The 12,510-nt window shown below is 41.5% G+C and overlaps 1 protein-coding gene across 3 annotated transcripts in view; it reads left to right on the forward strand.

Annotated features, from left to right (window-relative positions):
• The window catches only part of slc25a19.L (solute carrier family 25 (mitochondrial thiamine pyrophosphate carrier), member 19 L homeolog), a 52,761-nt gene extending 47,311 nt beyond the window's left edge, over positions 1 to 5,450 (forward strand). For all 3 annotated transcript variants that reach the window (XM_018235237.2, XM_041576356.1, XM_018235235.2), the window contains 4 exons: positions 83 to 253; positions 2,633 to 2,816; positions 3,453 to 3,583; positions 4,464 to 5,450. In XM_018235237.2, coding sequence (XP_018090726.1) covers positions 83 to 253; positions 2,633 to 2,816; positions 3,453 to 3,583; positions 4,464 to 4,664 — 687 coding nt within the window. In that variant the 3' untranslated portion in view covers positions 4,665 to 5,450. The remainder of the gene's footprint in view (positions 1 to 82; positions 254 to 2,632; positions 2,817 to 3,452; positions 3,584 to 4,463) is intronic.
• Positions 5,451 to 12,510: the final 7,060 nt, after the last annotated feature.

Consider the following 12,510-nt stretch of genomic DNA (forward strand, 5'->3'; position numbering starts at 1 on the left):
ATTGCAACTAAAAGAAGAAAATTGAAACTATATGGTAACAGTATACATCAGTATTTAACATTTTGCCTTTTCTGTGCTGCAGTTTGTAAGCTTTGAAATGTTGACAGAACTGTTTCATGTCTCCACTTCGCTGGATCCTCGTGCACCCGCAGTGCATTTTCTGTGTGGAGGGTTGGCTGCCTGCTCAGCGACCCTGACTGTGCAGCCTCTGGACACGCTAAGAACACGATTTGCTGCTCAAGGAGAGCCCAAGGTAAAAGAGACTGCCACTTGCAATTGACTGAATCACCTCAATTTTGCATATTGGATTATTCCAAGGTCCCTTCCCTTAGGATAAATTGGTGGTCAATGTCGATGTAGTATTAGGGTGAGTCCACACAAGCAGATTCGGGGAGATTAGTCGCCCCAGCGACAAATCGCCTCTTCTTCAGGGCGACAATCTCCCCGAACTGCCTGTCCTCTGCCGGCTAACATGAAAATCGCCTGCGGCAATGCACACGTGGCACTTTGTTCTCCGAAGTCGCCCGAAGGTGCCTCACAATGAAAACGAAGAGCTGCATGTGAATTGCCGCAGGCAATTTTCCTTTTAACCGGCAGGGGGAAGGCAGTTCGGGGAGATTGTCGCCCCGAAGAAGAGGCATTTGTCGCTGGGGCGACTGACTAATCTCCCCGAATCTCCTCGTGTGGACTGACCCTTAAAGGGGTTTTTCACCTTCCAAACGCTTTTTTTTTCAGTTCAGTTGTTTTCAGATTGTTACCCAGGAATAAAGACTTTTTTCAATTACCTTCCATTTTTTATTTTTTATCGTTTTTCAGAATCCAAGTTTAAAGGTAAAGGGGTTGTTAACCTTTGAGATAACTTTTAGTATGATGTAGAGAGTGATATTCTGAGACAGTTTGCAATTGGTTTTAATTTTTTATTATATATGGTTTTTGATTTATTTAGCTTTTTATCCAGCAGCTCTTCAATTTGTATTTTAAGCAATCTGGTAAATAGGGTCCAAATTACCCTAGCAACCATGCATTGATTTGAGAGAGTCTGAATAGAAGGATCAGTAATAAAAAGTAACAACAACAATACATTTGTCGCCTTACAGAACATTCGTTTTTTTAGAAGGGAGTCAGCGACGACCATTTGAAAGCTCTAAAGAATCAGAAGAAAAAGACAAATAACTATAAAAACCAATTGAAAAGTTCCTTAGAATTGATCGTTCTATAACATAATAAAAGTTTAAAGGTGAACCACCCCTTTAATGTCCCTATCTCTGGCAGCTCAGTAATTCAGGTGCAGACTTTAAACTGTTTTTGCAACATTTAGTTGATATACCAGAGATGCTGCTGAGAAATGTATTGGAAACGATTGTATCAATTCTAACAGCTGCCTGTAATGAAACTCCGGGATTCAGCTCAGCTCAGACAAGGATAAGAAATGTATCAACTAAATGTATCAATTTAAAACAGTTTACAGGGTCGGCGACCCCCCCCTCCTTCCCAGAGCTGCTTTAGAAGGTGAAAAATAAAAATTAAGCACTTCAATTTTAGAAAGACGGTCACACAGAAAATATAAAGTCATTGGAAAAAGTATATATTTCTGGTGAATTGTCTGAAACCAACTGAACTGAAAAAAGTGTTTGAAGGTGAACAAACCCTTTAAAGGGGTTGTTCACCTTCCAAACACTTTTTTCAATTTAGCTGTTTTTAGATTGTTCCCTAGAAATAATGACTTTTTCCAATTACTTTCCATTATTTATTTTTTACGTTTTTTCCAAAATCTAAGTTTAAAGTTGAATGTTCCTGTCTCTGGTGTTTGAGTCTGACAGCTCAGTAATTCTGGTGCAGATTCTGAACTGTTACAATTTTGCAACATTTAGTTGATACCTTTCTCAGCAGCATCTCTGGAGTATTAGCAACAATTGTATCAATTCTAACAGCTGCCTGTAATGAAACCCAGAGATTCTGCTCAGCAGGGACAAAGATAAGAAATGTATCAACTAAATGTATCAATTTAGAACAGTTTACAGGATCGGCGACCCCCCTCCCAGAGCTGCTTCAGAAGGAGAGAAATGACACTTTATACTTCAATATTAGAAAAACCGTGACACATAGAAAATAGAAAGTCATTGGAAAAAGTCGTTATTTCTGGTGATCTATCTGATAACAACTAGTTGTTTGAAGGTGAACAACCCCTTTAATTGTTCCATAGTAGTTGCGTTTGTATGATGAGACCCGAGCAGTACGTTTCTACCTAGTTCTAACTTGATCCAGAGGAAGGTAAAATAAAAACACACGCTGAATCTTTCTACAGTCGGAACAGTTCCTCTGGACTCCAGAATGGGAATAGGATTAACCTGAATACATTTTTTTAATTCTAAGTAAAAATTGCAATATTCCTGTATTTTCTAACTAATAAGGCATTTAACCCTTTTGTGAAATGTTTTCGTGTATCTGCCAGTACAGCTTGCTTTGGGAGACGATGCTACAATATGCTCCAACTGTCGTTGCCACGCATAAATGCTCATTATAATTCAAACATACACATTAATGCTATTAAAGCTCAGCTTGCAAACTTTAAAACAGCTGACATCCAGATAAAACCATTTACAGAGTTGATTAATCCCTGTCTGTTCCTCAGGTTTATAGGAACCTGCGTAATGCGATCTTTACTATGTTTAGGACTGAGGGGCCTCTCGCATTCTATCGTGGCCTTTTCCCCACCCTGCTTGCCGTGTTCCCATATGCCGGCCTCCAGTTCTCCTCATACAACCTTCTGAAAAGGACCTGGGACCTAGTGTTGCTTACTGATCAGAAACAAAAAGGTATGAACAGGATCTTGGATGGTGTTACCATATTGTCTGGGATTCGGAGGCGATTGATATTGAGGACACAGTTCTGTTGCTCCCAATAAATGGGGAGTCCAAGTTCATAAGTACAGATGTTAAGTACATGTTACTGGCCTACACTGTTGGGTCTTCCAGTAGACAGACTCGGGTATGACCAGGTACATGAGAGAGACTATGGAGAAAGATATTGGAAAGCTAGTTGTGGAACTTTCCTACTGAGAGAAGTGATAAAAAAAAAGATGAGGGGATATTTGAGATGATCTTGGGTGGTCCCATCATGTTCTTCATGGGCAATATCTAGGGTAGCCACCTGGCGGTATTTTACTGGCCTTGCCTGTAAAACACCTGCCGGGGCCGGTATTACAAATTTACCAGCAATGTAGCTGCCGGTAAATTTGTAATACGCCAAACAAAAGCCCTTGGCCGGCCCCAAGTCTGGTCTTTTTGTGCCGGCTTCTGGCCAATTGTGCAATGTGGCTCCGCCCCCTTTGACTCACGACCCACCCTTTTGTTCCCGCCCCCACCACCGGCCGGTGGAAATTTTATTAAAAGGTGGCAACCCTAGCAATATCTGTGATTCTCTTTAATTTGCTGTGCCTTGTTCTCTCACAGACAGCCTCAGGAACCTCCTCTGTGGCAGCGGTGCTGGAGTGATCAGTAAAACCATCACCTACCCCTTTGATCTTTTTAAAAAGAGACTCCAGGTTGGTGGCTTTGAGCAGGCAAGAGCACATTTTGGAGAGGTATGTATTTTTATATAGGGTACACCAAAATGAAAATTGCATTTAACTGGTCACCCTGTTGTCTATATGATTTTAATAAACATGCATAAAAATATATATAGGGATGCACCTAATCCAGGATTCGGTTCGGGATTTGGCCTTTTGCAGCAGAATTCGGATTTGGCCAAATCCTTCTGCCCGGCCGAACTGAATCCGAATCCCAAAGGCGGAAGGGAAATTGCGTGACTTCTGTATCGCAAAACAAGGAAGTAAAAATGTTTGCTCCTTCCCACCCCTAATTTGCATATTCGGATTCGGTTCGGTATTTGGCCGAATCCTAAATAGTGGATTTGGTTCATCCCTAAAATATAGAAACAAAAAAAAAATGTGTCCAACATGCGTAGGAGCACATTTATCAAGGCTGATTTCGAATTCATGCAAGATTTTTAAAACAATTTTTTTCTGCTCGGACTAATTGAATCGACCCGAATACTCTAATCAATTCGAGTTAAAAATACTCCATTCTAATCTTTTTCTCCAAAAAAAACCGTGAATGTCAGGAAGACTGCAAACCAACTAATTGACTTAACTCTCCCATTGACTTATACAGCAATTCAGCAGGTGGCAAATAGTCAGATTTGAGTTTTAAAGGGCCAGAGTATGATAAATCTCGAAATTCAAATTAAATTGCGAATCAAGTTTGGATAATTCACAATTAGAATTTTGAGAGTTTTGACCAAAAAAGAGAAAATTTTAATTTTCAATTCGAACCTTAAATATGCCCCTTAGAGTTCAGATTAATTTATCCTTTATATCATTTGTCAGCTTTTGCATCCAAGGTCAGTAAAGCAGACTGTGTGGTGATTAATCTTCATTGATAAATGTTCTTCCTTCCCTGCAGGTAAGAACCTACCATGGCCTTGTGGATTGTGCATGCTGTGTATGGAAAGAAGAGGGTTTCCGTGGATTCTTTAAAGGACTGACTCCGAGTCTATTGAAGGCTGCTGTCTCCACTGGCCTCACGTTCTTCTGTTATGAACTGTTCTGTAGCCTCATGCCGAGTGCAAAGAAAGCCAAAAAAACCAAGAGGAAAGAGGACTGAGAGAGGCAGAAAGCCTAAGAGGACATTTTCTGCCATAAGAGAACAAAATGGAGTTTGTTACCCAGAATGTTAGAAGAGATTGGCCTCTACATTACCTCTTAAATGCCAAGTGGGTTGTGTAGTAACCAATCAAACATTAGCTTCCAGTATTCCAAATACACTAAGCCAGTCTGAGATATCTCTGATAGGTTAGCTGTTATAGGTAATTGAAATGTAAAAGTAATGCAGAAAACTTTATGCCATAGGAGCGAGAACTGGAATTTGTTGCCCTCCTGCTAGAGTAAGTGGCATCCACAACTTTAAAATGCCAAGTGGGTTGAACGGTAACCAGACGTTCACTTCCAAAGTTCTTACTGCACTGAAGCTTACATAGCTAACCACCAGACTATTGCTTTAGGTTATTTCAGTATGGCACTATTGTTCGTCTGTTACTAACTACCGGCCTCAAGCCATCCCTGCATTTCTAGTGACATGTCTTCCACATGCATTGGGCACAGACTGGGCCAGAAAACAAATATTGTACTGTAAGAAATATGCTGAGCAAGGAAGTATATCCAGGGGATAAAAGTCACCCCTCCTGACATAAGGCAGACAAATCCTCCGCCTCACCCCCCCCACCCAGCTTTTGGGCATTTGTTTTTATTAGTCATTGTCACAAGAGGGTCACAGTAATTACGAACTAAATAACCAAGTTTTTTGTTCAAGTACGGCTTTTTACGCTACTGTGCATGCGCAGCCGCAAGAAAAAAGAAGCCGGAAAACGATCACTTGGTGGGGGTGTCTTAACTTTTGGCACCCCCAAGTTAAAAGGCCTTTCCTTCTCCTTTAAAGTTTATTTAATGTCTTGGCAAAATACATGTTACATATTTAATATCCATATCGTTTTGTTTACCATTTTTGCACAATTTGTAATCTTTAGAGCTCAGATTTGGTTTGGTGAAACCCTTAGGCTGAAGACACACACTCAGATTCGGGAAGATTTAGTCGCCCGGCAATAAATCACCTTTTTTTGGGGCGACTAATCTCCCCGAACTGCCTCCCACCAGCTAGAATCTAAATCGGCGACGGGATAGCAATAAGATCGCTTCAATTTCCGAAGTCGTCTGAAGTTTCCTCTTGAGGCAACATCGGGCGACTTCGAAAATGAAGAGCACAGATTGCCATCCCGCCGGCGATTTAGATTCTAGCCGGCAGAGGCAGCTCAGGGAGATTAGTCGCCCCAAAGAGGAGATTTATCTCCCCGAATCTGAGTGCGTCTCTGCCCTTAAACATTAAAGCTCTGATTTTGTTTTTTTGTTCATTGATGGTGCGATTTTTAACATTTTTCTCAAATTTGTATCTGCATGTTACCATTTGCATTGGTATTTAGCCAAATATTATGTAAAGCAATCTGATGAATCCAATAATGATGGATTCAGTGCATCCTTAGTAATATCAGTTATATTCATCTGTTTTTATTCTACTGTAGAATCAGTTAAGTCTCAGTGCTTTTATAAGAAGCATATGCTCATGAATGCTGTTTTTAAATTAGATGTAAATTTAAGGATGTATTGCATTTTAATGAACTCATTATTACAGGTAAGCAATCTTATTAACCTTATTGCTGCTAAAAACAACATGTGAACATGTTGTGAACCACACAGGTTATCCTGGGTTATTAAACACTGTACAAAGTACCTTTTGTGTTATAGAGAAATAGCGAATCAGTCAAAACATTTTTGTGAATGGCATTTCTGAAAGTCATTTGCAAATAATTGATGCCATACCTATATTGGAAAGGGCTTTTCCCAGGATGATGTTCTAATGTAGAGGGATATAAATTCTGCAGGCTGTGCAATGGTGCAGTTGTTTTCTGAATCAAATAATACAGTCCTACTTTTACACGATCAGAACATGCCCCAGCCTTTGTCTGGTATATGTATCCAAACAGTAATGCTGGTACGTTTTATGGTAATACTACTGGAAAAATCCATTTGAAGTGGCCAAAAACAGTATCTATTAAAGGAGAAGGAAAGGCTACAATTAAGTAAGCTTTATCAGAAAGGTCTATATAAATACACCAGTAAACCCTCAAAATAATGTTGCTCTGAGTCCTCTGTCAGAACAAACACAGCATTTCTTTCCTTCTATTGTGTACACATGGGCTTCTGTATTAGACTTCCTGTTTTCAGCTTAAACCTCCCGAGCTAGGGCTTAAAGGGGAACTCCACACAAACATCAACTTAAGCTTTTTGAAAAGTAAACAAAATTTCAAGCAACTTTGCAATATACTTCAATTAAAAAATATGCAGACTTTTCATGATTTTTAATGGGTTCTGACTGTTCCCTAAGCCTAGACTCCTGATGATCTACCTGACTACTTTGCTGAGCTGGCTGACTACTGTTACTTTGTATCAGCAGCCATCTGTCCTCAGTCTGCATCCTCCAAACCCCACAATTCCCTGCACATGTGATTTCAATAAGGAAAGGAACAGCACAGTGCAATGCATTGTGGGTTATGTAGTTCCTGCATGCTCTCTGTAAGATGTGGAGAAGTTGTTTAGTCCCTCCTTCCCTGCCAGGATTTCAAATGATGCAGAAAGAGAAAAACTGTTAAACAGCTGGATTTCAGCATAGAAAATGGTGTTTATTCATACTTTTTGAAGAAATGGGTAACTGTGATGGGTAAATTAGGGGTTTCTGTGTTATGTGGGCCTCTTTATCAAATTTTAGTTTGGAAGCCAGAGTTCCCCTTTAAACATGCTCAATTTGCTCCTCCCTTTTCCCCATCCCTCCTCCCCTGCTGTAACCGGAGCTGTAAGTGAGCAGGGAGAGACTCAGGCAGGAAGTGATGTCACACCAAGCTAATATGGCAGCTGCTATCCTAAACAAACAGAGCTTATAGAGTGGTTTACTCGGGTATGGTAAAGCATTCTGCACAATAAATATAGTGTCATAGCTTTCACTATTGTGGCTATTGCCAATAAACTGCTTCGGTAGCATTCCTTCTCCTTTAACATCTCCCTGCACTTCATTTGAACACAGATTTTTAATCTTACAAATCAGACTGTTCTGTCTGACCTTTTATCAAGTCATGCCTATGCTCAGAACTGTATCTGCTAGAAGTGTCAGGACGGTGCTAATTACATATCTTTTGGACAGATACATTTCATGTCAGGCCCAGAAGCACTATATTTATTTACAATCTGGAAAGCACAAAAAGTGCTAGTTTTGTTATCTAATATGATAAACATCAGCCATAAATATACTGTTGATTATACTATTATTGATGGTGCTAAGTGATGTCACATGACCCATTGAAACCACTTTATTCTAAAGCAACATCTCTCCAAAATGCTTCCCACCAGCCGTACTGTAGATTCTCTAGTATGAATTTAGGAAATGATCCATGTTAATTAAGTAAGGCTTTCCTTGCTGAGTTACTTTCCTGGATTTGACTGATAAAGCAAATATGTTCACTTCAATGGTTTTCTGTTCTACACCTCTACTGTCTCACCTGTAATTACAAGACTAAGCTCAATCATCTAGTTACATCATCTTACCCATTTGCTAAGACTCCTGTCTATCACACTCAACCTTTGGCTGGGCCCTCCTTGGTTTCTGTTGTTGTTTGTTTCATTTTGATGTTTTAGTTATACTATTCATATTGCCTATTGAATATTTATTTCAAAATAAAGACATATCTGCCCATACAATAGGCAGTATATTTTATATTATCTTCATTGTGTTTTATTATACACACAGTGTACTCCACACTTTACTATACCATACAAGTGTCAAAGTTGCAGAGACTTTCTCGAGACAAAATAGTCCCAAACAATATGCCGCCTTTTAAACATCGCCAGAAGGCATTACCCATCATGCAATGTGGATCAAATGTGGCCATTGCATCTGAGAACTGCAGCCCCACCAGGGTAATGGTACAGTGAGGAGAAGGTGCAAATAGCCAGTTTTTAGCTCTACCAAAATGTGATAAATGCCAAAGCAATAATGAACAAAAATAATATAATAAAGTGAAGAAAAACACATATATGCAGAAAGAACCACAAGGTTTGTGAGTTTTTCCAAAAATAATAAACCAAAAAGCGGTTAAAAATTTAAATACATTTATGAGGACAATGCAGATGAAGGCCTAATGCGTTTTGTGCCTGTTGGGGCACTTACTTATAGACTGTTACTCAGAGCCTATGAGTAAGTGCCCCAACCGGTACAAAACGATTTAGGCCTTCATCTGTATTGACCTTAGAAATGTATTTAAAATTTTAACTGCTTTTTGGTTTATTATTTTTGGAAAACTCACAAACCTTGTTGGTTTTTCACCAGGGTAATGACAATTACCAAAACAGAAGTTGCTGTGTAAAGGTGGCCATACACAGAGAGATCCTTTGGTGATGTCACCAAACGAGCGGATCTCTCCCCGATATGCCCCCCTTGAGGTGGGCAATATCGGGCTGATCCGATCATGGGCCCTAGGGCACAATGATGGGATCCTAACAATGGGTAACGGCAGTAGCGTTCGTTTCGGGGGCGGGCCCTGGTGCGTGACGCGTTGCCGGGCCCGGCCCCCCCTCCGTGCGGCCGCATTTGGCCACATTTTCAATGGCGAACGGACTGCCGGGGGGCCCTGAGGGGGTGCGGGCCCTGGCCCGCTCGCACCCCCGGTAGTTCCGCCACTGGGTAACGGGCGGTCGGATCGCGGGACCGCATCAACGAACAGATGCGGCCGCGATCCGATGGGATTTTTAGTCCCATCCGATCAAGATCTGGTCGACGGGGGGCCCCATACACGGGCCAATAAGCTGCCGACTCGGTCTGTCGGCAGCTTTTATCGGCCCGTATATGGCCACTTAAGGGATGCATGCATCTGGGAAAACTTTGGAAGCAACATTAAATCCTGTTCCCAAAGCCTCACTGCTACGTATTCCTTAGCTGATGGACATATATTCTTGTTTTGTTCATTGTGTTCCAGAACTCTTGTAATGTTAATTCCCACCTTTCAAGACCTCCACATCCAAAAATTTTACTCATTACAGGGGTCACACTGTGCTGTTAAGCATAATGGAATGGAATGAAGACTGGTCCCCATACCAAAAATATATAATTGATGTATCTTCATATTTTTGTAGAATGTCTCCTTTTGGACTGGTGCATTTTCAAAGGGACCATTGGATCCCCCACTGTCTCTCAATGCAATCATTCTTGTAGCTACAGCTGAAACTGTAAACCAATCAAGTAGCCACAAATGGGATGAATTCGCTTTCACAGGCCTTTGCCCTGCCGATCTTACACACTCTGTACTATGGTTCACAATGCACATCTGAATATGATCGGGGCTACAAAGCTAACGGAGAAATAAACAACAAGACCGAAAGATTAGGAGCATATAGTGCATTACTTCTGGTTAAACTCGTTCTGCACCCAGCGTCAATTTTTACTCTGTGTTCAATAAGTTTAGATTTAGTTGTCCTTTCAATTGGCATTGAGTTCAAAAACAGGAGAATCCTATGCATTGTGTAGGAAACAGTGCTGAATGTTTGTATCCTCACGTGTTAAAAGTGCTTCCTCCAACACCTCGGGGCAAATTCACTAACCTGCAGAAATTCGCCAGTGCCGGCTTCGCTCACATCACAACACTTCGCCAGGTATAGATTCGCCAGGACAACGCTAATTCACTAAAATCTGAAGTTGCGTTTAGGGTACTGAACTCTGCCGAAGTTGCGCTAGCGTTACTGTGCCAAGCAAAGCGAAGTTGTGCTAGCGCTGGCTAATTTGCATACGGTGGGAAGTTAAAGTTGAATGGACGTATATGTTGCAGGAAATACCTTACACTACACAAGCCTGGGAAACCTTAATAAAATAAAGTTATATTGCCCTACACATGAGCCCAGTGTATAGTTTATGTGCCATATGTTAGGAAATGTATGGGGGAGCCCGGGTACCCAAAAAACTTTTTCAACTAAAAATTGAAAAAGCCCTATACGTTCTATTGCACCTCGCCTGGTCTGAACTGGCAAAGGTAAGTATGGCGGAACAGGTAACATTGAGTAAAAGGCGCATCTTATTGAATTTGCAAAGTAACACTCTTTCGACAGATCTAAACTTCGCCTGGCGTAAGTAGCGCTAGAGTCTATCTCCTTCGCTAATGGAGAGCCTGTTAGTAAATCGGTGAAGTCCCGAAATGACGTCATGGTGGCGAATTTTCGCTAACGTTAGTCACTTTGCCCTTAAGTGCATTTCCCCCCTTGTGTAGCCAAAGTGCCTACTTACAGACAAACACTTTTCAATTCACCCATCAATATGTGGGCGGAGAAAGCACGGTGATACACTATGGGATGCAAATCGATCGGAAGCCGAAGTTGCCTGAAATCTTTGTTTGCAAAAAGAACACCTTGTCAACGAAACTCGTTTTTTAAAAAAATCGCAGGCGACATATCTCCCCATGTCACTACCCTAAAGGCAGAGACACGTTCAGATTTGGGGACAAATCTTCTTCAGGGCGACTAATCTCCCCAAATTGCCTCCCGCCGGCTAGAATGCGTAAATTGCCGGCAGGATGGCAATGGGTGTGCTTCATTTTCCGAAGTCGCCTCACGAGGAAATTTGAGCAACTTCGGAAAACGAATTGCTCCGAGTGCCATCCACCAGCAATTTATATTCTAGCCGAAGGGAGGCAGTTAGGGGAGAATAGTCGCCCCGAAAAAGAGCTGATTTATCCTTAAAGTATGGACAATCCTTTCTGTAGCAGCAATGTTATTGCAGAGGAAAATGTGTGAGAAGATACATTTAAACTAGGGCAGGCATGTCCAAATGCGGCCCGTTTTCAAATTTACACCGGCCCTCAGCCTCCACCATGAAATTAATAATAATGTGGCCCGCCAGCACAGTGCGATCAGGAATCGCCATAGCAAGGGTAGCCATAGCAGTAATATTTGGACACATTAGTGAAATGATGAGCCACTTGGTCTATACTGCTGCCTGTGTGCTGAAGGTGTTACTAATAGACACGTACTGGAACGTAGTGACGCACCACTCTCACATACTTTTTTAGGGCTGAAGGTGCAATAGACGTACTGACGTGCCAGTACAGTAACGAAAGATGTATGCGAGAGCAGCACTTCCTTACGTTCCAGTACGTGTCTATTACTAACACCTTCAGCACACAGGCAGCAGTATAGACCAAGTGGCAGATCATTTCACTAATGTGCCCAAATATTACTACTACAGCTACGCTATTCCTTGTTTAAATGAGTTAAATGATGTCAATGGTTCAAAGAATGTCAGGCTGAATGGTCGGCCCCTATACATTTTCACCTCACCAAATCTGCAAAAAGTTTGGACACCCCTGAACTAGGGCTATTGTCTGGTTACTGTCTGCTTATTCTTCCCCTTTGTCCTGCTCCTCTTTCTCTGGCATGATGGAGGTAATGTTGCTAATTGAGCTCTACCTTAAAAAATAAATACTGAAAATAGTTTGTTGCCCAAGCATTGATCTAACTAATTATCTGGTATGGAAGCAATTACGGTTGCAGTATGGTTAACATAATGCCTCATAATAACAGGATTTAAGGGGTTATCAAAGGATTATCATGTAAACAGCTACAGTCGGCCAGGCCAGCTGGGCACCCTAGGCAACCTGGCCGGCGCCGGCTGTACATGCGCATGTGCAAATTACTGCTCAGCATGCATGCGCAAGAATATCCAATTAAAATCAACAATATCAAAAAATTATGCCTCACAGAGCATACGGTTTTTTGTTTCTGGGGTCAGTCACCCTGACAACCAGCGATTTCAATTCTCCGGTGACTTCGGAAGACGAAGCGCCATGTGTGCATTGCCGCAGGTGATT

The sequence above is a fragment of the Xenopus laevis genome, chromosome 9_10L (assembly GCF_017654675.1).
Source record: "Xenopus laevis strain J_2021 chromosome 9_10L, Xenopus_laevis_v10.1, whole genome shotgun sequence".
NCBI classification, from domain to species: Eukaryota; Metazoa; Chordata; class Amphibia; order Anura; family Pipidae; genus Xenopus; species Xenopus laevis.